This window comes from Lutra lutra, chromosome 10, assembly GCF_902655055.1.
Source record: "Lutra lutra chromosome 10, mLutLut1.2, whole genome shotgun sequence".
NCBI lineage: Eukaryota > Metazoa > Chordata > Mammalia > Carnivora > Mustelidae > Lutra > Lutra lutra.
In genome coordinates, this window is record NC_062287.1 from 29360652 (window position 1) to 29387703 (window position 27052).

General features: G+C 37.0%; 1 protein-coding gene across 2 annotated transcripts in view; it reads right to left on the reverse strand.

The window, feature by feature from the left end:
* Nucleotides 1-27052, reverse strand: part of NCAPD3 (non-SMC condensin II complex subunit D3) — a 73691-nt gene that overhangs the window by 29383 nt on the left and 17256 nt on the right. For both annotated transcript variants that reach the window (XM_047693135.1, XM_047693136.1), the window contains 14 exons: nt 22953-23137; nt 21708-21872; nt 21538-21599; nt 21274-21361; nt 18914-19047; nt 17300-17372; nt 16367-16492; nt 15986-16238; nt 14361-14417; nt 14021-14110; nt 8107-8180; nt 7231-7365; nt 6220-6440; nt 278-469 (listed from right to left, as the gene is read on the reverse strand). In XM_047693135.1, the coding sequence (XP_047549091.1) occupies nt 278-469; nt 6220-6440; nt 7231-7365; nt 8107-8180; nt 14021-14110; nt 14361-14417; nt 15986-16238; nt 16367-16492; nt 17300-17372; nt 18914-19047; nt 21274-21361; nt 21538-21599; nt 21708-21872; nt 22953-23137 (1855 nt within the window). The remainder of the gene's footprint in view (nt 1-277; nt 470-6219; nt 6441-7230; nt 7366-8106; nt 8181-14020; nt 14111-14360; nt 14418-15985; nt 16239-16366; nt 16493-17299; nt 17373-18913; nt 19048-21273; nt 21362-21537; nt 21600-21707; nt 21873-22952; nt 23138-27052) is intronic.

Below are 27052 nucleotides of genomic sequence, written 5' to 3' on the forward strand. Positions count from 1 at the left end.
GAGCCCACTTCCTTTTTTTCTTTTTAAAGATTTATTTTTTTCACAGAGAGAGATACAGCGAGAGAGAGAATATAAGCAGGGGGAGTGGGACAGGGAGAACAGGCTTCCTGCAGAGCAGGGAGCCTGATGTGGGGCTCGATCCTAGGAACCCGGGATCATGACCAGAGCTGAAGGCAGACAGATGCTTAGCCACCCAGGCGCCCCAAAGAGCCCACTTCCTTAAGACATGAACTTTGTTTACAAGAATCTTCAGCAACTACAGTATAAGCATGCAAACCTGCTGATTTTCTCCCAAGACTCTATTATTTTGGTGTAGTCCAGCTTGGGGGATGAGCAAGCAATCTCGGAGAGCAGCATCCAGGCTGGTGCAGAATGTTCTGTGCCAGTGTAGGATATCACATTGTTTATAAAACTGGATGAGAATTTCTCTTTCTTGGACCAGATATGAAAAGCCTTATTTAAATAGCGGCTGGAAAAAAAGACGGGAATGAACAATTGTAACTGTAAACATACAAAACTGTTCAGAGCAGCCCTCAGTGAAAGGTTACCACCTTCTGTTGCTCCAGGACTCCTTTGGTACATCAAACATCTATACAGACGTTCCTGGCTAGTGACATATTTGATACCAAATTAGGCATCTTTAAAAAATTTTTTTTTAAATTTTATTTATTTGACAGAGAGAGAGAGAGAGAGAGAGCGCCCAAGCAGGCAGAGTAGCTGGTAGAGGGAGAGGGGAAAGCAGGCTCCCCGCTGAGCAAGGAGTCTGATGTGGGGCTCGATCCCAGGACCCTGGGATCATGACTGGAGCCAAAGGCAGTCACTTACCCAACTGAGCCACCCGGGCGCCCCTAAAATTTTTATTATACAGGATAAGATATATTTATTTCTCCCCTTATAAAGTATTTATTATTTATTTATTTATGTATTTATTTATTTATTTTAAAGATTTATTCATTTGACAGACAAAAATCACAAGTAGGCAGAGAGGCAGGCAGAGAGAGAAGGGGAGGCAGGCTCCCTGCCGAGCAGAGAGCCCGATGTGGGGCTCCATCCTAGGACCCTGGTATCATGACCTGAGCCGAAGGCAGAGGCTTTAACCCACTGAGTCATCCAGGCGCCCCTGAAGTATTTATTTTTAAAGCAAAGAATAAAATTTCACAATTCATTTGAGACCCTTCTTATCCTCGTTTCCTCCAAAACTGCTATACAAACATAAGGGATGGGATACCAACAACAAATACATGAGCTTAGAGGGTTTTGGTGACAATAAACGTAGCCATTACTGATTTTTCAGTGGAAAGACTGGAGACAAATGACATTCTAGCATTTAAATATGGTGATATTAAACAAGCTAAACTTTGCCATGACCTGCCAATACCACTCAGAAATATATATTTCTAACCCTTTAAAAATAAGACAAAAAATGCTTCTTGTGTATTAAAGTGCTGGTGTTATTTTTATATCATTTATCTGACTTCTTCCCATAGCACTGAACAAGATCACATGACTGATAAGACAAATGAAGTGTTACCTATCTAAGCAAAGAGAAAGATACACTTCTTCCTCCAATTAATATTTCTTAAACTTCTAGGAACACACACACACTCACACATACATACCAAGACTTTCTCACTAAATGAAAATAATTCTCAAAGCATGCAGAAGACAACAGAAACAAAATAAACATACCTACACATAATAAGCATATCCATATAAATTAATGGTTTGAATAAATTAGCTACTGTTTATCTATCTATAAACACTTAGAATTTTACTGCAGGTAGCTCATACTTTATATCTGATTACAGTCCAAAAGCAACATACATGCAATCAGCAAATATTTTAAAATTTATTAAGAATCACACAAAATATTAAGTAATGTTTACTGTAAGAAATGAACAGAATGGGAAAAAAAATCCTCTGAACTTCCAGTTTTGAAACCTCAAATTTGACAACTCAGACCCCTCCACATCAGCTGAACAGTTCCCAAAAAGCCTCCCTCAATTAGCTTACCCCTGAGTTAGCCCCACTGTTGATCACAACTCACTCCCTATCAAGTCAGAATGTTGTCAACAGATACTAACCTGGTTCTTTTGTACAATACCACTGACTTCTATCCTATTATCAAAACCAATGGACTATGTTCAGTCCCCATTTTCCATGATCTCTGCCAGACATTACTGACTACTCTCTCTGCCCTCGTACTCTGGTCTATGGTCTAATTGTTGGATCTCTTTTCTTTTCCCTTCCCTAATCCCTTTTCTTCAAAACACTCTAATGGCTGATTTTGAAAAGTTCTATTCTTAGTCCTCTTCTCTTTCTACAACAGAACCTGGATGATCTCATTCATTACCAAAAGGTTTCCACTTAGACATAACAAAACAATGCAAGCACACATCAAGTTAGTTAACATATAGTGTAGTATTGATTTCAGAAATAAAATTTTGTGATTCATCACTCACATAGAATACCCAGTGCTCATTCCAACAAGTGTCCTTCTTAATACCCATCACCCCACCCACATCACCTCCAACAACCCTCAGTTTGTTCTCTATACTTAAGAGTCTCTTATGGTTTGCTTCCCTCTTTGTTTTCATCTTATTTTATTTTTCCTTTCCTTCCCCTCCCCATATTCATGTTTTGTTTCTTAAACTCCACATATGAGTGAAATCATTTATTTGTCTTTCTCTGACTTATTTCATTTAGCATAATACAGTCTAAGTTCCATCCACTTGTTGCAAATGATAAGATTTCATTCTTTTTGATCACAGAATAATATTCCATTAAATACATACCACCCCCCACATCTTTATCCATTCATAGTTGATGAATACTGGGCTCTGTCCATAATTTGCCTATTTTTGATACTGATATAAACACTGTGGTGCATGTGCCCCTTCAAATCAGTATTTTTGTACTATTTGGATAAATATCTCACAGTGAAATTCTGGGTCATAGCATAGCTCTATTTTTAACTTCTCGAGGAATCTCCATACTGTTTTCCAGAGGGGCTGTACCAGCTTGCATTCCCAACAGTGCAAGAGGGTTCCCCTTTCTCCACCATCCTTGCCAACATCTGTTGTTTCCTCACTTGTTAATTTTAGCCATTCTGACAGGTGTGAGGTGGTATCTCATTGTGATTTTGATTTGTATTTCCCTGATGATGTGTGATGTTGAGCATCTTTTAATGTGTCTGTTAGCCATCTGGATATTGTCTTTGGAAAAGTGTCTATTCATGTCTTCTGCCCATTTCTTAACTGGATTTTTTTTTGGGGTGTTGAATTTGATAAGTTGTTTATAGATTCTGGGTACTAACTCTTTACATGACGTGTCGTTTGCAAATATCTTCTCCCAGTCCATAGGCTGGCTCTCAGTTTTGTCAATTGTTTCCTTTGCTCTGCAGATATTTAAATTGGACTTCCATCTCCTGCCCTCCTTCTGTTAAGAAATCTGCCCTGATTCTGCTTGTCATACCTCAGTGAATGGAAATCCCAATGACCAGTTATTTTGGACAGAATCAGGGAGCCTTCAGGCCTCTAAGCCTTGGTATTGCTATTTTCTGTCTGGGAACTCTCACTATTATGGCTGCCTGTTAATTCTACTTAATCTACCGCTGGGAATAATTCAGCTTTTGCCACCATTGGTAAGAAGCCAACCTAAGCTTTAAAAAACAAACAAACAAACAAACAAACTGCTCTATACCCTTCCTCTTTGCTCCTAAAACTCACTTTCTACTAAAGTTGTGAATTTATTTTCTCTTTCCACTAGACTGTGAGCAGCTTAAGAAGAGTCAAAGTGCACTGATCCCTTTCAAATCAAAACTTTACCAATTCTAAACTTCCACTTCTTAAACATACTTCATTCTCTTCACTTCTAATGCCTTCTCTTTGATGCAACCCCTCATCATCTTTAACTTAAATCACTTCAGTGTTGGCCTGTTTTCTTAGATTCTAGTTTTCTCCTGGTCACCAAGCAAAAGTCCCTTTCTGCACTTCTGTGAAACTGAAAGTGGAGCTGAGAAGCCAGCAGGGGGAGCTCTCATGCCTACCACTGGTCATCAATTTCAGACCCAACAGGAAGGGTTAGGACTTGTATTCCCAAGAGGAACAAGCTGACTTGACTATTCCAGCCAAGAGGCAGGATTCCTTCTAGCCTGGTGACAGCCCAGCTAATTGAGAGTATGTCACAATTCAGCCAGTGAGAAACAATTACCACCTTGAATTCTCACTCACTTTCAATGCTTTCCTTCAAAGCAGTCCCTCCCCAAGTCCCCCTTTCTCTAAACACTAACAGTTCCTCTCCTTTGATCTCCAGACTTGCCTGTGGTTTGTCACAGCTATGCTATTCCTGTATAAACCCATTTTGCTGGTAAAATAATTGGTGTTTTATTTTCAAGGTTAGTATTTCCAAAAATATAAAATCCTGTATTACCCATCCACTTTAAAGTCCTCAGCAGCCTCCCCCTCCCATTCTGTTTTCTATCTAAAGTCAAACTCCTTGGTATGCTATGTTAAAACTTTGCAGTATGTGGACCCTGCTTAACATCTCCCTTCATTTTATGTAGTCTGACAGGCACCATTTCTCTACTCACACTGAAATCCTATGGCTCCTAACAGGACACACTGCTTATGCTTTCATGGCTTTACACTTGCTGTTTGTTTCCCCTTCTGCCTCCTTATTAGCCTACAATATTCAAATTCAAAGGTCATCTGTTCTGTTAAGTCTCTCCTCTTGAACACGTCCTAATGTTCTAGCTATTTTCTGTTTATCAAAGAACATACCAAAAGATTTTGTTTACAAATGTTTATAGAACTTTGTTCCTTCCACCAGCCCTTACTTTTCTTAATAATCCTTTTTGAAAAACTGATTCCCAAGCTCAGTGGTTCTCCCACTTTTTCATCTTTGGGCACTTTTGAACTAAAAAATTATGCACCACCTTGAAGAGCTTTGGTTTATGTAGGCTATATCCTGCTATGCAGAAATTAAAACTGAGAAATTTAAAAATACCTATCTATTAATCTAAAAATAACAATAAGCCAATTATAAGTTAACATAAATGCATTGTTTTACAAAAAAAATAATCTTTCTCAAAATAATCTTTCTCAAAATAATCTTTCTCAAAACAATCTTTCTCAAAACAATCTTTGTTTTTAAAATAATCTTTCTCAAAACAAACTTGGTGAGAACAGTGTTATTGCTTTTACTTTTTGTAAATCTCTTTATGGTCTGGCTTAAACAGAGGACAGGTGGATTATTATAATTGCCTCTCCATTCTATTTGCTTCAAATATTATCATATGGTTCCAGAAAAGACTATTGTACTGTGAAAGAATAAAAGGGAAAAATGGCACATAACATCTTAATATAATGATCAAAATAGTCTGAGCTCATGAATCCATCACACTTTGAGTACTGCTGCCCTAGCTCATTTTCTATAATGGCTATTCCAAAACTTTTTTACACTTAAGACTCTAATTCTATACTCTCCCTCCTAATTTTGGGCAAACAAATTTTTTTCCTGTGGTAAAATACACATAAAATTTATCATTTTAACAATTTTTAGGTGTATAGTTCAGTGGGGTCACACGGTTGTGCCAATCATCCATCCCCAGGACTCTGTTATCACCTCACAGTGAAACTTTGTATCCATTTAACAGTAACTTCCCATTGCTTTCTCCACAGCCCCTGCTAAGCACCATTTTACTGGTGATTTGTCAGGGCTACAGAACAGCATTTTACAATACAAAATCTAGTATGTTTCTACTGTGTGATAATTCCTTCATGACTACATGTAAACAAGTTGGAAGTGTTTCTTACATGATTAAAATAAAAGTCACTCAAGGTAGTGTAAACACAAGCTAATTGTAAGATTACTACAGGATAGGTAAAATTTAGTAATACAACAGGTGTTAACCCCTCATTACAGTATTCACTGCAGAGTGTATGCTCAGTAAATGTTATCAAATGGGGAAAAAAATACTGCCATCGTATTAAGTCAACCAATCCCGTAAGATGTCAAGAAAACTTTAATTTGAAAGAACTAGGAAGTAATCTTTTATAAAAATGAGTATCTGGAAAATTACTATTAATATATCATGTCCATCAGTACTTTCTATTACATAATAAGACATTAAACACTCAGAAAAAAGCAAAAGGAGTTAATCAAAATCTTCACAAAAAACTGTCACTACAAAAATGGTAAGCAATTTGAATTACATACCTCAGTTCCTGGTTTTCTGTACTAAGGAGAGTAAGAAGTGCCCAAGCCAGTACCTGGCTATTGTCTCCAGTATGGAATTTATTGTAATGCTTAATGTTCTGTAACAGGAGCTGGTCAAGGCATTCCAGAGCCTTTTCCTGCACTGTGCTCTCACAGTCCATCACAGCTGGGATGGTCCCTATCAGCCAGGCTTTCTGTATCTGGACACATCCAGGTTGGGCCTTAGGAATTAAACATTATGAAGTCATAAAGAAGTCTGATGCTACCAGAAGTCTAAATACAAATCAGTGAGGCTGTGGTCAATATTGAGACAGATTAAAAAGAGTCACACATACAAGTACAAATAAACCATCAAAGTGAAAAAAAAAAAATTAACATTTGAAATACATGTTAAAACAAAGTTCAATCCCCAATTACTGTATTATCAGTGAGTACTGAAATTTTAAACTTAGGAAGTCATTGCAGTATTATTAGTAAATCAGCACTTTTTGGTAATTCAAGATCAAGAACAAAAGATGAATGCTTATTCCAAGGAAGAATTAGAATAGATGCTGACAGAGGAAGTAAATGTATGCATTGCCTATTGCTTTCTATCATGAAGTAAAGAAACAAACATGCTTTTATAATTCTTCAAAAGCTAATTATTTGGCAGAAGTAAATTACATATGAGATTAGTGGATCTGTTCTTTTGGCAATATCATCTAATAGGTTTTAATGTGGAAAAATTAATCTAGGTCTCTGACCTAACAAAATTCACTTTAAAATTCACATTTCTATGGGAGATTTAAGTTAAAGTCAAAAAAAGGGTAATCACTAGCATTCTCTAGTATTAGTTCATAATTTATATTAATATGAAACATTATCATATGTAACTGAAAGATAACTCTTCCCTTACACTGTATATAGTCCTACAGTACACTTGGTAGAATTTCCACTAGTCAACTTAATATTTAGCAAGAGGTAATTATTTATGCTGAATTATTTTTCACGTAAAAATACACTGCTCCTCACCACAAGAAGTTCCGTAAGAGACTGTAAGGCCTGCTTTCGGACAGATACTGCAGGGTCCCGACACTGGTCTTGCAGAAGTGAGAGCTCTTCTTTCATACTGGAGATGTCACAGTGTTTCAAAATACTCACTAGTACCTAGAAGGAACATATGTAACAGGGCTGATATCTTACTGGTAGTACAAAGACACACTGTAGACAAAAATAAGACTTAAGTCTGTGGTTCTTAAAACTTTTGAGGTCATGGATCCATCCCTCCATCCAGTAACATCTCACCTTTTCAGAATCTAATCAAAGCTAAGGCCTCTCTCTGGAGAAAATTTGACATACATTTTACATAAACAAGTATTTACAAACAAATTCAGCAGCTACATGCACCCTAACAAAATCCATCCATGGTTCCTAGATTAAGAATCCCTAATCCAAAGAAAAAAAGCTAAGGATATAAATATCTGACTCTTTTTTTTTTTTTAAAGATTTTATTTATTTACTAACAGATTGAGATCACAGGTAGGCAGAGAGGCAGGCAGAGAGAGAGAGGAAGCAGGCTCCCTGCTGAGCAGAGAGCCCGATGTGGGGCTCAATCCCACGACCCTGGGATCATGACCTGAGCCGAAGGCGGAGGCTTTAACCCACTGAGCCACCCAGGAGCCCCTAAATATCTGATTCTTAAAAAGCCAACAACCAACCAGGAAACTTAAAAACAGACAAACCTTTAGATCATCTCTGTAATTTATATATACAACAGGACCAAAGTGAACAAATGTTAAGTAAAAAAGAAGTTAAATAATGACTATGGCTGGGGTTTTTACAAAATATTTCCAAGTTTTTAGTGCTAAAAAGAGAGCATATTCAAGGATATCTAGAAAAAACTCACACCTGCAGTGCAGACTTCCTGACATTGGTCTTCTCATCCCTGATTCTCTTTCTCAGCATTGCCATGACACATCTCACTGTTGAGGAAATGCCAAAGAATGATTATGGTCTGAGAAAGACTGTATTTACAGTATCTAACACCTTACCACACAGTACTGAGAAAATACTCTAAAAGATTGACTAATTAGTCAATGTAGAAAAGAAGAAAAGTCAAATAATTAGCTAGTCAAAATAACACAAAGGACAGAACAGTATAATTTTTGAAGGGCATAAATTCTGGAATATGAAAAGCTCAGTTTTTAATCCTGGCTCTTATGTTTAAAATGCTGAATTATTTAGCTTTTCATTTTGTTTAGCTACAAAAAACGAATCTCTAAATCACAATTTTTTTTAAAGACTAAATAATACATAACAGCAGCTTTAAAACTTTTTGATCACAGGCCTCTTTATACTATTAAAATTCTCTGAAGACTCCTAAGGGCTTTTTTGGTAAAAATCTCTAGTAAAAAGATTTAATAGTTCATTTTAAAATAGGAAAATGTATCACTATAAATGGTACATTTTTAAATGAAAACTAATTCTATTTCCCCCCAAAAAATATTAGTGACAATGGCATTGTTTTACAACTTTGCAAACTCTTTAATACCAGGCTAAGTAAAAAAGAGAAAGTTCTCATCTCTGCTTCAAAATCAGAATGCTTTACAATGCAGAGTCTTGGTGTTATTATGAAAACAATATTAACTTCAACGACCTGCTGAAGGAGTCTAAGGGATTCCCAACTACAGGCTGTGAGCTGCTGATGTACAAGAAAATACATTACGAAATGAAACAGAGAATGGAAAACAATAGAAAAAAATCAATGAAATCAAAAGTAGGTTCCTTGAAAAAGATAAAATTAACAGTTTTAGCTAGAAAAAAAAGAAAGAAGACAAACTCTTAAAATCAGGAAAGAAGGAGGAAACATTATTACTATCATTACAGAAATAAAAAGGATTTGCAAAGAAATACTATGAACAATTTTATGTTACAATTTTATGTAATCTGGATGAAATGGACAAATTTCTACAAAGATAAAAACTATGGAAACTGACCCAAGAAGAAATAGTCTCAATATAACAATAACAAGTAATCAAAAACCTTCCCACAAAACAAACAAACAAACAAAAAACCTCAAAACAAAACAAAAACTTTCCCACACATGCGCAAAATCCCAGGACCAGAGGACTTCAGTGGAGAATTCCACGAAATGTTAAAGCAAAAATGAAAACTTCATAAACTCTTTTAAAGAAGAAAACACTTCCTGCTACATTCTAGTAAGCAGTATTACCCTGAGAGTAAAACCAGATAAAAATATCTCAAGAAAACAACAGTCCAAAAACCCTTGTGAATACATACACAAAATCTTCAACAAAATATCAGCAAATCAAATCTAGCAAGATACAAAATGGATTATATACCATGCTTGGGATTTACCCCAGGAATGAAATGTAATCAATCAATGTAACTAATATACCTTAATATAATATAATATAATATATAATACAATTATACATAAATTATATATATAAATTATTATATATAATTATATATTTTATTACACATATAATATATAATTATATACAATATATAATTATATATAAAAATATATAATATAATAAAGGACAAAGACCACATGATTATCTCCACAGATAAGGAAAACATGTGCAAAATCCAACACCCTTTCATAATAAAAACACTCAATAAACTCAGAAGAGAAGGAAACTTCATCACACTAATAAAAGTCATCCTGAAAAAACTCACAGCTAACATTACACTCAATGGTGAAAGACTGAAAACAGAAGAAAGACAAGGCGGTCTGCTCTCCCCACTTCTTTTCAACATTGTACCAGGGGTCCTTGCCTGGGAAAGCAGGCAAGGAAAAGACAGAAAAGGCATCCAGATGGAAAAGAAAGAAAAAAAAAACTCTCTGTTCAGAGATGGCATGAGCTTATATAGAAATTCTTAAAAGGAATACACACACACACACACACACACACACACACACAGAATTAACAAATTTAGCAAGGTTGCAGGACACAACGTCAAACCATCAAATATCAGTTGTAAAAACTAGCAATGGACACTTAGAAAATGAAACTAAGGAAATACTGGAATTTATTATAGCATCAAAAAGAATAATGTATTTAGGAATCAACTTAAAGAGCAAGAGTTGTACACTGAAAACTGAAAAAATATCACTGAAACAAATTAAAGATCTAAATAAATAGAAAGGCATCCCATGTTCATGAACTGAAGGGCTCAATATTGTTAAGATGGCTTTGAATAAAGTCATCTACAGATCAATCCTTACCAAAATTCAAGCTGGCTTTTTTTTCTTTTCCCCAGAAATTGACAGATGATCCTAAAATTCATATGGAAATATAAGAGACACAGAATAGGGGCACCTGGGTGGCTCAGTTGGTTAAGCAACTGCCTTTGGCTCAGGTCATAATCCTGGAGTCCTGGGATAGAGTCCCACATGGGGCTCCTTGCCTGGCAGGGAGTCTGTTTCTCCCTCTGACCTCTCCCCTCTCATGCTTTCTTTCTTTCTCTTTCTCTCTCTCAGATCAATTAAAAAATCTTTAAAAAGAGAGAGAGAGAGAAAAAATAGCCAAATTTATCTAGAAAAACAAGAGCAAGGATGCAGAAGCTATACTTCCTGATTTCAAAGTTACTGTAAAGCACCAGTAATTAACAGTGTGGTACTGCCATAAAGAGAGACAATGGAATGTCAGTGGAACAGAAATTAAAGTACAGAATAAGCCCATGTGTCTGTGGTCAGTTGATTTTTGACAAGGGTGCCAAGAGCATTCAAAGGAGACAAAAGTCTTTTAAACAAACAGTGCTGTGTCAAACTAGTTATCTGCATGCAAAAATTGGACCCCTACCTCACACCATATGCAAGAATTAACGAAAACTGATTGCAGACCAAAACATAAGAGGTAAAATTACAAAACTCTGAGAGGAAAACATAAAAGCAAATCTTCATGAAAAATTAGGCAGTGGTTTCTTAGCTGTGATACCAAAAGCACAAGGAAAAAAAAGAAAAAGTGGACAGCTAGACTTTATCAAGGCTAAAATGTTTTTATGCTTCAATGAGCACCATCAAGAAGCTGAGAAACTAAACCCCCAGAATGAGAAAAAAAATATTTGCAAATCATATATCTGGTAAGGAATTTGGATCCAGAATACATAAAAAGCTCTTTTGACTCAAAAATAAAGACAAATAACCCATTTTAAAAAATGGGCAAAGAAGCTGAATAGACATTTCTCCAAAGAAGACATATAAATGGCCAATAAACACAAGAATATTTGCTTAACATTGTTAGTCATTAGGGAAATATAGATCAAAACTACAGTGAGTAGATATCACTTCACATCCACTAGGATGGCTACAATAAAAATAGACATGACAAGTGTTGGTAAGGATGTGGAAAAATTAAAATTATTACACATGCTAGTGTGTAAATGTAAAAACAGTATGGTCACTCTGGAAAAAGCCTGGCAGTTCTTCAAAATGTTAAACATAGGGATACCACATGACCCAGAAGTTCCACTCCTAGGTATTCACTCCAAAAGGAATGAATATATTTACATACAAAACTTGCACAAGAATGTTCACAGCAGCATCATTCGTAATAGCCAAAAGATGGAAATGATCCAAAAGCCCATCAACTGAGAAGTGAACACACAAAATGTAGTCTTAGCCACACAATGGACTATTATGAAGCTGTAAATAGTGAAATATTGACATGAAATATGGATGAAAATATTATGCTAAGTGAAAGAAGCCACCCACAAAACAACACATATTGTATGCTTGTACCTATGTGGTATAGGAAGAATAGGCAAATACAGATTTGCCAAAATAAGCAAATCTGTAGAGACAGAAAGCAAATCAGTGGTTGGCAGAGACTGGGGGAAGGTGAGAATGGGGAGGAACTGCTAATGAGAATGGGGTTTCTTTTTTGGCAAAGGAAATATTCTGAAAATCGATCAGTTTTGTAAAAACCACTAAATCATACACTTTATTATTTTTTTAAAAAAGATTTTACTTATTTATTTGACAAAGAGAGACACAGCAAGAGAGGGAACAGAAGCAGGGGGAGTGGGAGAGGGAGAAGTAGGCTTCCTGCCAAGAAGGGAGCATGATGCAGGGCTTGATCCCAGGACCCTGGGATCACGACCTCAGCCAATGTCATATGCTTAACGACTGAGCCACCCAGGTGCTCCAAATCATACACTTTAAATGGTGAATTTTTATGGTATGTGAATTACATCTCAAAAAAAAAAAGGATCCCCCTCTGCCTTCCCTAAGAAAACACTTAGCACTTACTGTGTTAAGACTGGAGTCACTACAGACATTCAACACTTTTGGAGAATAAAGTTTTTATAATATTTTATGAAATCAGTTTATATACATATTGAGTTTTTGCTCTGAATTTGAGTAACACATCCTAATATCTAGTCATATAAATCTAATTCCATGCTGATCTTTCAGGCTAAAATAGTAAGTAATTAATCTCATGGCACTTCACATAGACCTCAGCACTTACCTGACAACATTACTGTTTTAGATATATAAACATGTAGGTAAAATTTGTATACATGCATTTATTATTCCCATTGCTCCTCCACACATGGAACTATGTTTTATTAAAGTCTGTACCTACAATGCCTAGCACAGATTAGAAGGGGCCAGATAAATGTTAATGGAACGAATTAATAAATCTAATTATATAATTAATTCTCTACACATATATTCTCTCACTTATCTATCTTGAAAAATCACTTCTCTAAACATTATTTTCACAGACTCTGACAATAGCCCTCTGTGAAAGATAGGGAGGGTGTTAGACGCAGAAAGGTACACATTAAGGTGCTTGTTTAGCTTCCATGTCTTAGGCGGGTATTTAGTACCAGAATTAGTATAAGAATTCAGAACACCTCTCACTTCTAAATAGTGTTCCCCACTATTTCATGCTATGCCATCTTACAGATGAAAAAGGCACCTAGAGAAGTAAAGTGACTTTTTCAAGATCACAATGGGTAGAATCTGGGAGTAGGGTCCAGATCTATCTACTTACTAGTCTAGATTTGTTTTTTTCCCTCCTAAATCACATTAGCACTTAAGCCAACCCAGATTACTCTGGGTTCAGCAAGTCAATGAAAGTGAGCAGGCATCACCTGTATTCAGAATCCTCTGCTGGAGGCCACGGGATAGAGGACTCCACAACCATCCCGTACAGTATGTATGGTTTCTCTTACTCATCAAGAGAAATTATAATCTAAATTCTGAATTTACTTTTTTCAACGTGAACTTCAATTCACAGTTCCCCATCATTTATTAAAAGTGAATTCTGGGATGCCTGATCAGAGTCAAGATGAAATGGTGAAAAAAGTAATGAAGAATTAAAAGTAGGAACAAGATTGGGTACAAAGGTATTCTTCATCTTCCCCTTTTTTTTTTTTTAAATGATGATTTTTCTCCAAACACAAATTCATTATGTGCGGCACTTTCTCTAGCAGCTGGTCCCTTTAGAGTCAGCGGTCAGCAATCCCAAGAGTTCACAATGACTGCCTTTAATAAGGAAATAAAGTATTTGCTAATATTCTCTTATGTGTTACAGAAATACTGAGGTTCAGGACATAGTCAGTGGAATGTACCTTTTCTTTACCTTAAGATGAAACAGAGTATAGTGCGAAGACATCAGAGATACAATAAAATAGAATTTATTCCACTTTTAAAAAGAAGGATGCTCCAATTGTTAAGGGTGAATTAATCAGAAAAAAAAAATCCAAGGTTTTTAGATTCTACTTACAGTTGTCTGAAATCCAATAGTTATTACTCATCTGGTAGTAATAAAATCTGACATACCCCCAGATCCATCTGTTTCACCACTGCTGTCTATATTGTTCACCCCTGAGCCTCCAGAAGGGTTAAGTGTTTGCCTCTGAAAGGAAAAAGCTTAAAAATAATAAAAAAAAAGATAAGTCATTAAGATAAAAATTTGTTATACCTCTTAGTAATAATAAGCAAGGCATATTACACATTTAAATTATTACATCATTATTGAAATGAATTTCAATTTCCTTGATGAATAAAGTTCAATATTAAAAAGGTAAATATGGAAATAGAAAAAAACATGTCAAATACCCAGCAAGTCCTTTAAACAAAAGACAATTATTCAATATTGGAAAATATATTCACCCATTACCTGATGAATTTCTCGGTAAGATACCAGGACGGCTCTCTATTCTTGAAATTGCAGGACCTAAAAATAAGCAGATTGAAAAAGAGGGGAAAATGTCATAGTGTCATCAGCACCAAGTAAATATTCAAAGAATCACCAAAATCAAGATAATTAGGCCTAAACACAAAACAGATTCTAAACTGCTGACAATAATGTTCTCCGGGCGCCTGGGTGGCTCAGTGGGTTAAAGCCGCTGCCTTCGGCTCAGGTCATGATCCCAGGGTCCTGGGATCGAGCCCCACATCGGGCACTCTGCTCAGCGGGGAGCCTGCTTCCCTTCCTTTCTCTCTGCCTGCCTCTCTGCCTACTTGTGATCTGTCAAATAAATAAATAAAATCTTTAAAAAAAAAAAAATGTTCTCTTTGGTATGCATTTGAAATTGTTGGCTATTGGGCCCAATATAGCCAATACCCAACAATGCAAAGTAGTGGTACAGGCAGCCAACAATCTCACCTCTAAAACATGAATATCTAAAATGCTCTAAAAGGCCTTTCAAATTTGTCAGGCTTGCCTAACAGGTGTACCTTGTTTTATCACACTTTGCTTTACGGTGCTTCACAGATATGGCAGTTTTAACAAATTGGGAATTTGTGGCAACTGCAACAAGCTAATCTATGGGTGCCATTTTTCCAACAGTGTTTGCTTGCTTTGTGTCTGCCAGGTTTGGGTGATTTTCAAAATACTTCAAACTTCTTCATATTGATGGTGAACAGTGATCTTTGATGTTACTATTACAATTGTTTTGGGATACTATGAACCATACCCATATAACATAGCAAACCTAATAAATGGTATATGTGTTCTGACTGCAGATGTGCAAACATGAAGAGAAGCAGAATTAGAAGCAAAGCCTGAAAATGTGACTGAATTGCCGCAATCTCATGACAAATCTTGACCAAATGAAGAGTAGCTTCTTACGGGTGAGCAAAGACAGTGGTTTCCTAGGATGGAATCTACTTGTGGTAAAGAAGCTGTGAGCGTTGGGAATGAACTCCAATTTTGGAAGAAAGTATCACCTACTACAGAGAAATCATTTGTGAAAAGAAGAGTCAATTGATGTGGCAAACTTTATCACTGTTTTATTTTAAGAAGCTGCCAGAGCCACCCCATCCTTTAGCAACCACCACACTGATTGGTCAGCAGCCGTCAACACTGAGGCAAGACCCTCCAAGGGCAGAAAGACTGCAACTTGCTGAAAGCTCACATGATACTTAGCATTTTTAGCAAGAAGTAATTTTAATTATAGTAAGTACTTTTTTTAGACATAATGCTATCGCCAACTAACTGACAACAGTGTACTGTAAACATAACTTTTATATGTACTGGGAAACAAAAAAATTCATTTGACTTGCTTTATTGCAGTATTTGCTTTACTGTGGCGGTCTGGAACCAAACCCATAAAATCTCCAAGGAATGTCTGTATTTAAAAAGTTATTCAACAACAAAATATACTGAAATTGGTTTATGAGGGTCAAAGTATATCATACTGTATCAATTACTTTTGCAACAACAAAGAATGATTTTCCTTACAGTCCAATTTCTTGAAAAGCACAAGACAGGTTCCATGTCCCAATGGTTACCACACTTACTGTTACTCAGAAGTTCCAGTATGCTCTCCGATGCAGTGGTAACAGATACCTCCAGGCAATGTGCAAAACTGGACAGTGCCTTGCTGCGGACAGTCGGTGCCTTGTCTACACAACGGTCAAATATAATTTCCTGTACCAAGAACTTATGCTTTAAGATCTTCTGATGCTCCATCGAGAGAGTGTTATCTACCGCTCTTTCAGGCAGTTCCAATAGAGCTAAGACAACATCTAGAGTAAAAACCCTGTGTGGGATCTGATAAAGCAAAATCATAAGAATCTCCATCAGACAGGAATAAAAACCAAAGTATCCCTTGTGTATTCAGGTCTGTCTGTCAGGAGGTTGCAAGAGCCAGGAATCAAAATTTTATGCATATCTCCTACCTTGGAACTTCGTGAATATCTGTAAAGCCAGGCAATGAATGTAGCATATTCCCTACTGGGAAGTTTGCTGAGCAGCTGGACCAAGGACTGGGCTGCATAGGTCCGATACTCTGATTTATCAGTCACCTGAAATATAAGCATTGAGAGGCTGTCCAGCCAATATCTACCTACAGGACAACTGAAACACAAGTTGTGATACAAGCAGAAAATTAGTGAATAAAACTATTCAGTGAATCTTTAAATGTTATAAAAATGACTAGCAAATTTTAGGTTCCAGACCCCTTTGAAAACTAATCTGTAAGAAATCTATAAGCCCTTCCCTCAGAAATTCAAACTTAGCACAAAATTTCAGAAAGTTTATGGAACCCCCCAGAATCTACTGCATTCAAATTAAGAATCATTTGTCCAAACTGCTATAGAAATTGAAAAGATAATCATAAAAATTTGAACATTAACCAGATATTTGATGATATTAAGGAATTATTATATATTTTCTTTGGTGTGTTAGTATTTATTGGTTATGTTTTTAGGGTTCTTATCCTCTAGAGATACATATGAAATATTTAAGCATCAATGGATATGGTGGAATTTGCTTAAAAAAAGAAAAACCCAATGTTTACATGTGTTGATGAAATTATACATTATAGGGGTATAAGTGATACAAAATTGTTGAAGGTAGGTGCTCATCACCATATTCTATGTATTCATATGTTTGAAATTTTCCAAAATAAAAAGGAACCCCCCCACCAAAAAGAACATTGTCAATGGGAACATGTAGTGAAAATACTAAACAAAACTACTTTCCATAATGAATAATAGACTCATTCACAAGAACAAATATACACACAAGCATACACATTTACCTTCACATCTAGTATATATTTTTATCATCATCTTTATCATTCTTACTATTACCATTAAAGCAAATGGTACCTTGGCACAGATGTGCTGGAGTAAGATACGAAGGACTGGGAATACATTTTCCTTCAGTTCATCCACAAGTGAACTATTTAAAAAAGAAACCACACCCACTGTTTACAATACACCAACTACACAGAATAGTAATTTTTCAATTCTGTTCTCAAACACCATGACTTCTATGTTTTAAAAGTCCTGAATATTAAAAACTATTTACCCCATATAGCAAGCATTGTTTCAGTGAATAGAGTAAAATAGTTTCACAGCAGAAGATCATTCACTATGTCCTATGTGTGTTTTTATAGAGCTGTTGCCAAGCAGACAGCTACAGTCAGGGAAGAGCAAATGTGCAAACTTTATATGACTTTTTTGGCTATATGCCAAATTTCACATTGAGACTTTAAAATACATCTTTTTTGGGGTAAATAATAATAAATAAGACATGGCACCACCTTGTGGTAGCTGAGTGAAATGCTACTATTTCAACAGCTTTGTTAATAATACGTCTCCAAACTTTAATCCAAGATTATTATTGTGTTTTGTTTTTTTTTTAAGTTTACTTACTTATTTTAGTAACCTCTACCCCCAATGTGGACTCAACCCCATACCCCCAAGATGAAGAGTCACACACTCTTTCAATTGAGCCAGCCAGGTGCCCCAGATTATCACAGTAATGCCCAGATTTGACCCATCTTTAGTGTTTATCTGTACCATTATGTGGATACTACAGCAATTGGAGACATCATGAACTGTTACGGAAGAACCAAAACGGGTGTTTCCACTTAAAGCATCTCAGCTATTTAATGTTTTAAGAAACCCCCCACAAGAGATATTTGCTCAATGATCAGATGACAGCCTATATATATCTGGATTCTACCATCCACACCCCACATCTCCAACTACACTGTATTCCATGTATACCTGCAGGCATGTACACACTCTCATATACTTACCACTTCATTCCACCACCTCCACAGTGCATGCCAAAAATTCAATAAAGGAGGGAAAGAAAAGCCAATGACATAGCAAATATATCTTCCCCAGTAAAGCTGAGAAATGGAACTTTTTAGGGGAAGCTATGTGATTCATGAGGGGAAAACTGGTCTATCAATTATTGTTAAAGAAGTAAAAATTAACATAATTCTTCCCTTTAGGAAGTATGGTTGTAGGGGGAAAAAGGATAGAAAAGTGAGAAGAAACATGGAAAAAGTGGCAACGAACAAAAAGAAAGAGACTAAAAGAAGACAGAAATACAAAAAGGAAAAGAAGAGGCAGACTTGTAAGAGAGGCAAACACTGAGCTAAATGATAAAACAGATGAGAAGCAAACTGTCATTCCTCAGAGCCTGACTTTACAGGCTTGTGGGAATCAAGCTGGAGGCCAGTGCTAGTCCATGAATTACAGACTCTGTATCCCTCAGCAATGACCCTGCGCAAAAGCTACCAACAATGAACTCCGGGCCATGTGAACCAGAGGATCTCTGAAGTGCTTTACTTTGACCCCCAAAACCATAACAGGCCAGAAATCTGTTAGTTTCCATAGGTGTTAGAAATCTTGGCTAGTACAGGGCCGAGGAGGTTTAAGAGAGAGTGATAAAGAGAGTGAAAATCTAAGCTGTGTATGCCTCACCTGATGAACTGGACCGCCTGCTTTCTACCGTTGATAACTGATGTTGTAATACTAAGGGGAGCACGATGGGCTCCTTCACCTGCTTCTAACATTAATATCACATTCAGCATTTGATGGAAAACACAACCTATAACCTGGAAGAGAAGAAAATTCTATTTAAGGATTGATAAAGAATCCAAGAGCCTCAAAGAGAGTGATGCAGACCACAGTAAACCATTTCTTTTTCTTTTTTTGTTTTTTTTTTAAGATTTTATTTTTTTGAGAGAGAGAGCACACTCGCACAAGTTGGGGGGTGGGGATCAGAGTTAGAGAGAGAAGCAGGCTCCTCATTGAGACAGGAGCCTGACACAGGGCTCAATCTCAGGACCCTTGGGTCGACCTGAGCTGAAGGCAGACGCTAAACCAACTAAGCCACCCAGGTGCCCCAGCGTAAACCATTTAAAGCTGTGTGAAGATAAGTTGGGTTGACAAGAGTTTTTGGATGAACACCAGAAACGTTGTTTCTTGGACAACTACCAAGTACTCAATAAACACATGATGGAAACAATGTGAAAACACTGCTTACAGGTAGTGATAGGAATGTCATGTAGTTTTTCTCCCTACCCTTTCAAACTGTAGCCCTGAAATTAGGGTAAATAAAGGACTAATTGTCACTTTTAAATGGCAAAAAAATGCTCCTGCTAAACCCTTATAGAACAAGGGAAGAATGGTATTTTACACTTGTGTTTTACCTGAAGTTTACAACACGCCTTCCAATATAACACCTCATATAACTTATTTGACTAGCCATTCATTCACCCTGTAAATAAAACATGTGCAGAAAACCACATATGTGGCAGGTATTGTATTAAGCACATTCATATATATAACTAGCTTTAATCTCAAACCTCACAACAACTGCATAAGTGAGGCATTTCCATTATATATATATATATATATACATATATATATATATATATATAATTTCCACTTTATACCTGATAAAAGAGCCTCCATGGCTAAAACCAACATGTCTGACATCTAGTCAACCCTCTCACAATTAAAAAATACTACATCTTGAGAAATGCTATAGACCTAAAGGCATAAATTTCCCCATCCAGCTAACCTTTACAAATATTACAAAGAGCACAGAAATTGAAAGCACTCATGTGAATTCTATCCCACCCATATTTTAAACACAGAAAGGAAAATGGTATAATAAATTATAAAACATGGCATGTTTTCTAAACAGGCATGGCACTCAGCATCTGAGAAGTGTTCTTTCATTTCCTCCTCCTGACAATGCTGTGGAAAGACTGAAGTTTTGGAAAGGCTGAGTACCTCATACAAGGAGGCACAGCTGAAGGGGGTGGAGCCAGAATTCAACCAATGATGCACACAATCTGGCCCAAAGTCCCGAACCTATTTCTTTTCTTTTTCTTAAGATTTTATTTATTTATGAGAGAGAGAGAGGAAGAGGAGAGGGAAAGGGACAACCAGACTCCACGCTGAATGCCAAGCCCAACGTGGGGCTTGATTCCAGAACCCTGAGATCATGACCTGAGCCAAAAATAAGAGTCAGTGCTTAACTGACTGAGCTACTCAGGTGCCCTCAACCTACTTCTTCTTCTTCTTTTTTTTTTGTTCCCAAAGACTAATTGACTTTATTTTATTTTTTTAAATTTTTATTGTGTTATGTTAGTCACCATCTTTGAACCTACTTCTTAACCAACACAGGACTCACCCTGGAAATTAAGTGTAGCACAGACACCAAAAGTCATAGGACCTCATTCTATTACATTTTTTGTAAAATCTTGTTTTATTAATCACATCCAAGTCTAGTAACACCATAATGCTTGAACAACCCTGACTCCAAAGTTTAGATAGTGATACTCTCTCAGTGAGGAAAATCCATATATAAATATTGACTAGGAATGATAACCAGTGATATTTCTATAGAATTCTCAACTGAAATGATACAAACACTAATAGAAATACTGAAGCACACATGAAACTTGCCAAGGAAAACTTGAAAATTCCACGACTATCTGTTCTTTTGAGAACAATCTGGTGACTGTTTCTCTAAAAGTGACATTCTATTCAGTGTTCTTCCTATCTAATTCACACTGGAACCATTTTTTGTATGAAACCTAACAGTAATTTGCCATACCCTCCAAGTATTTGAATACCAGTTTGGTTATGAAGAACAGGTAACAAACAGGAACAGTGATGCTTTTTTTGCTACAAATGACCTAAGATCATGAAAATGACTTGGTAAATTAAAATGGCAATTACACCAAATGCTGCCAATGTTTTTCCATTATATGATTCAGATGCTTTCAATTCAACTAGTAATTAAATTAAATCTTTTTCTCCTTTACCTTATCTCCTTCTCCATGAATGGGGGAGCACAGCAAATACAATCCATGATAGGCCAGTTCTGGTACATATTTTACTTGGTTAAGGTTTCTAAAGAAAAAAGGCAAAAGATTAATTAATGGACACAATATTACTCTGAATCTTCTGTAACCCTATAATAAACCACATCCAAATGAATAAATTCTTCTTGTGTGCCAGTTAGGATAAAACGGCATTTATACTTTTGTTAGAGCAAAATTTTAGCATTGGAAGAATTAGTGGCTCACCTGGCCTGGGTCACATGAAATTCATGAAGAACTGGTTCAAAATTAGTTAATGCAACAAAGACCTGGAAAACAGATACAAAGGAGACAGCTGATTTTTCCTACTTATTAAGTATTAGCCATCATCTCTGCCCTTTGAGGTTGCCCCAAGATTTTTTGGAATTCTCACTTACTTCTATGCAATTTTGTATGCACTGTGGCTTTTCTTTCAGAGAAAATTTAGAGAGCAGCCTTAAAAAATTCTTCAAAAGGTGAAAGATGGTATTTCGAATTTGACAAAGGTCTCGAGCAGAAAAACAAATACTTTCTTCATCTTCCTGTTCTTCTATTTCATCCATCTAGATTATAAAGATATGTTTAGGTGATGCCTGCTTCACCTACTGCATAGTAATGCCTAACACTTTGTCCCATGGTTTTTGATGTACTCAAATCCAAGTCCAGTTACACTCCACGTGATTGCTGAATTGCTGAGGTGATATGACCCTGATCAGGTCCCTTAACTGCTCTGTCTCCAAAGCCAGAAGAATAAATCATTGGACTAGATGACTGCAGAGCTGTTTCTAGCTCTGTATTTTTGTGTCAATGGGAATTCTTTTGTTTTTTGTAAGTTTTCATGTCAAAGAACATCCACCATCCTACCTAGTCATCACACAAGAATATGGAATTAATATTATTCCATTACACTCTTATGGACATGAGTCCTCAGATACTTCAATCTTTCTCTTTAATGATGATAAGATAATGTGGCAAATACACCCGTTGGGATGTTGCCAAGCATACCTGGGAATAAGGCTGGTGAGAGATTATGGGGAGGTTGGAAAGATGACAAGGTAGAAATGTATTCTCAGTAGTACACAAAGCATGAAACAACTTAAGGTCATATGGATAGCTGATGATACTTTGGGATCATTTGGTTATAATCATGATGCCCAAAACCATTTTTTTTGTTTTTTAATTTGACAGAGAGAGCGAGCACAAATAGGCAGAGAGGCAGGCAGAGAGAGAAAGGGAAGCAGGCTCCCTGCTGAGCAGAGAGCCTGATGCGGGGCTCCATCCCAGAACCCTGAGACCATGACCCGAGCTGAAAGCAAAGGCTTATTAACCCTCTGAGCCACCCAGGCGCCCCCCAAAACCATATTTAATATAAAGTTAATTGTTGGGGTGCCTGGGTGGTTCAGTGGGTTAAGCCTCTGCCTTCTGCTCAGGTCATGGTCTCAGGGTCCTAGGATTGAGCCCCGCATCAGGCTCTCTGCTCAGCAGGGAGCCTGCTTCCCCCCCCCCCCCGCCTGCCGCTCTGCCTACTTGTGCTCTCTCTCTGTGTCAAATAAATAAATAAAATCTTTTTAAAAAAAAGTTAATTCTTAAATCACAATCTTGTGTTGATACAGATATGTTTTATTATTACATTTACTTCTTACCTCAATATCTTCTTTCCTAGGTGGCTTTCCTCTTTTCCTATTCCCTCTTGGATTTGTCTCAGAATTCTTAGGCTGCTCTTTCTTTCTTTTCCGATTCAAGTTAGATTCCTGAGGCCAGCTCTTCTTTAGAATCTGAATACATTTGTCAAACATCACTTGGTGGAACACCTGATTGGCTACACTGCCTATTTATAAAGAATAAAGAGTAGGTGGGTTAGATTTAATTGTCTTGAGATAGGTCTATAACAACAGATGAAAAATTAATAAGTAAAAATGAGCTTATCATTAAATCTAAACAAACAATGACCCTTTAGCAAATAAATACCATTCAACTTCAGCATCAGGAGATAAGAAATAGTGCTGATCAGAAATAAATAAGATATTCATACCTGACCAGGGAGTAACTGGTTTTATACCTGTCGTGAGGCCAAAAACTATAAAACTGGACAAAAATGTATAAAATAACTATTTTACAGACATGGAACAATAGGTAGCATAGAAACACAGTCTCTGAGGAAACAAAAACAAATGAAGTAAATCCTAAAATTGCCCCAGTTTTGTGTTTTGAGGTAATTTTTGGACAACAGCAGAAAATGGTGAACCCAAATACATTACAACAGTGTTTCTAAGATGAGAATATAGAAATTAGAGTCAGGAAGGCAAGGGTAGCTAGAGTTTATGGAGTAGAGTATTGGAGAAACAGAAGCTACACGGAAAAAGAGCTTCAGAGCTCTCCAAAGGGCTGAATATAAGCTATGTACACAGAGGGTAAAATTTTATGAAAGTAAGCAAAGAACAATTTCCAAGGAGCTAGAAGATGAATATCTTTTCTAACTTATACAGGGTTGAGAAATATTTGAGATCTGGCCAGCCAGTCCTGGAAACCTAGACACCTAGAGCATTTAGTAGCCTCTTTGGAAAGAAACACACCTTAAGAGTAGGGCTAAACTAGCTCTAGAGTAAAGGCTACCTTATATCTACTCCAACAAAGCTTTAAAACAAGCCTCAAAAGGATCAAGTTAATCCACGAATAACTGCTTATCAAAATATACTTAAACACTATTTGAAAAGAAACAATAATGTAACAATGTTTCCAAAACCGATTTTTGAATATGACTATGATACTATATGCAATAAAAACTTGATAAGGATTCATTCGTTAGTGCATAGGGTAGGCTACCATGAAGTAATCTTTTTTAAAGATCTTATTTTATTCATTTATGAAAGAGAGAGAGAGCATGCATGTGTGCACTCATGAGCAGGAGAGAGGCAGAGAGGAGGGAGAGAGAGAATCTCTCAAGCAGACTCCATGCTGAGCTCAGACTGACATGGGGCTTGACCTCACGACCCTCAGATCATGACCTGAGCTGAAACCACGAGTCAGATGCTTAACTGACTGAGACACCCAGGTGTCCCAAGAATACAGTATAATCAATAACATCAGAAGTGGGTTCTCTGAAATGACCAGTACAATTAATAAACCTCTAGACTAAGGAAAACAACAAAAATACACAAATTACCAATCAGACATAAAAGCGAACAACATACCACTATAGATTTTACAAAAAAAATTTTTTTCAAAGAAAACTCCAGGCCCAGATGGCTTCATTATTGATTCTACCAAAAATTTAAGGCAGAAAAACAATCCCGTCTTCACAAACTTCCAAAATATAAAAAAGGCAAAAACACTACCCAACTCATTCTTTGTGTGGAATTATCCTGAAATCCAAACCAGACAAAGGCTTATCAAAAAGAAGAGTATCTCTTGAGGAGGAGGAGGGAAGATGGTGGAGGAGTAGGAGACTAAAATATCATCAGTCCTAGGAGTTCAGCTAGATAGTTATCAAACCAGTCTGAATACCTACACACTCAACAGGAGATAGAAGAGAAGAGCAGCAATTCTAGGAACAGAAAATAGACCACTTTCTGGAAGGTAGGACACGTGGAGAAGTGAATCCAAAGCAACAAGAAGACAGACTGCAGGGGGAGGTGCTGGCTCCCAGCAGTGGTAGAGCAGCAGAGCACAAAATTGGAACTTTTAGAAGTCTGCTCCACTGAGGGATGTCGCTCCAGACGCTAAGCAGGGGGTGGAGCCCTCATGGGGATAGTGTGGTCTCAGGACCCAAAGGGTCACAGAAAGACTGGGGATGTCTGAGTGTGGCAGAGCTCCTAGATATTGAAGCAGGAAAGCCAGCTACAGGGAGGGACCTAAGCAGTGAGCTCTCACCTCGGGGTTACCTAAAACCGTGATCCAAGGCACAGATGGGACACTGCTCTTCAAGCAGTGAGCCCACAAGTGGCAGACCTGAAGAGGACCCGCCCCCCCCCCCCCCCCGCGGCTTTCTCCTCTGGGAGGAGCGGTGCTTGAGCGTGATGTAGGAACCTGGTGTGTTTGGAAACACCAAAGGGGGCCGTGTGCCAGAGATAGAAACACATGGCCACAGGCTGGGTAAGCACAGGAGTGCGGCCAGAGACCAGGGAGACAGGAGGGATTGAATGCTTTTTTCTGAGGGCATACTGAGGAGTGGGGCCCTGAGCTCTCAGCTCCTACAGGCTGGAGATTTAGAGGACGCCATCCTCATTCCTGTCCTCCAGAGCTGTATGGCAATCATTCAGGAAATAAAAGCTACCAACAGTGAACCCAAGCAGATTACTTAGCCTGGCCCCTGGCAAGGGTGGTGCAATTCTGCCTCGGGCAAAGACATTTGAGAATCACTGCAACAGGCCCCTCCCCCAGAAGATCAGCAAGAACATCCAGCCCAGACCATGTTCACCAATCAATGAGGACTCTGGAACTCCAGAGCTAGGGGAAAGCAACACATAGAACTCATGGCTTTTTCCCCATGACCCTTTAGTCTTGCAAAGTTCAATTTTTTAAATGTTATTTTTTTCTTATTCTATTTTTTAAACTTTTCCTCTTTCTTGTTTTAGCATTTTTAACTATTTTATCAATACTTTTTAAAAAAGCCTTTAAAATTTCATTATTATAGTCATATATTATCCCTTCATTGTATTTAACCTTATTTTTTGTACACATATAGGTTTTTTATCTTTTTTAAATTTCGGGATACAATTTCTTCTAATAGATGAAAATATACCCTAGAATCTAGCACATGGCTTTGTTCTATTCTCCAGCCTGAACACATGCTCTCCACTTTTTTTTTCCAACCAACTTCTTATCTTATCAATTCTTTTTAGAATCTTTTTAAATTTTCATCTTTACAGTCATATTCCATCCCTTCATCATGTTCACCTTTATTTTTGTATATATATAGAAGTTTTTCCTTGTTTAAAATTTTGGGAGGTAGTTTCTTCTAAGAGAGGAGAATACACCCAAAATCAAGTGGGTGGCTCTGTTCTATTCACCACTCTAATATATATATATTTTCTTATTATTTATTTTTTCTCCCTTTCTTCTCCCCCCGGTTTTGGGTCTCTTCTGATTTGGTTGGCGTATATTTTTCTGGGTCTTTACCATGCTTTTAGTATTTTGTTCTCTCATTCATTTATTCTTATCGGGATAAAATGACAAGGCAGAAAAAATCACCAGAAGAAAAAGAACAAGAGGCGGTACCAACGACTAGAGACCTAATCAGTATGGACATTAGTAATATGTCAGAACTAGAATTCAGAATGATGATTATCAAGGTGCTAGCTGGGCTCGAAAAAAGTATGGAAGATATTACAGAATCCCTTTCTAGAGAAAAAAAAATCCCTTTCTGGAGAAATAAAAGAACTAAAATCTGACCAAGTTGAAATCAAAAAAGCAATTAATGATATGAAACTCAAGAAAGGTCTCAAGTATACAACCTAAAAAATGGAGGCTCTTACTGTTAGGATAAATGAGGCAGAAGAGAGAATTAGTGATATAGAAGACCAAAAGACGAATAAAGAAGCTGAGCAATAGAGAGACAAACAACTACTGGACCACGAGGGGAGAATTCGAGAGATAAGTGATACCATAAGATGAAACAATATTAGAATAATTGGGATTCCAGAAGAAGAAAGAGAGGGAGGCAGACGGTATATTGGAGTAAATTATTATAGAGAATTTCCCAAATATGGCAAAGGGAACAAACATCAAAACCTAAGAGGTGCAG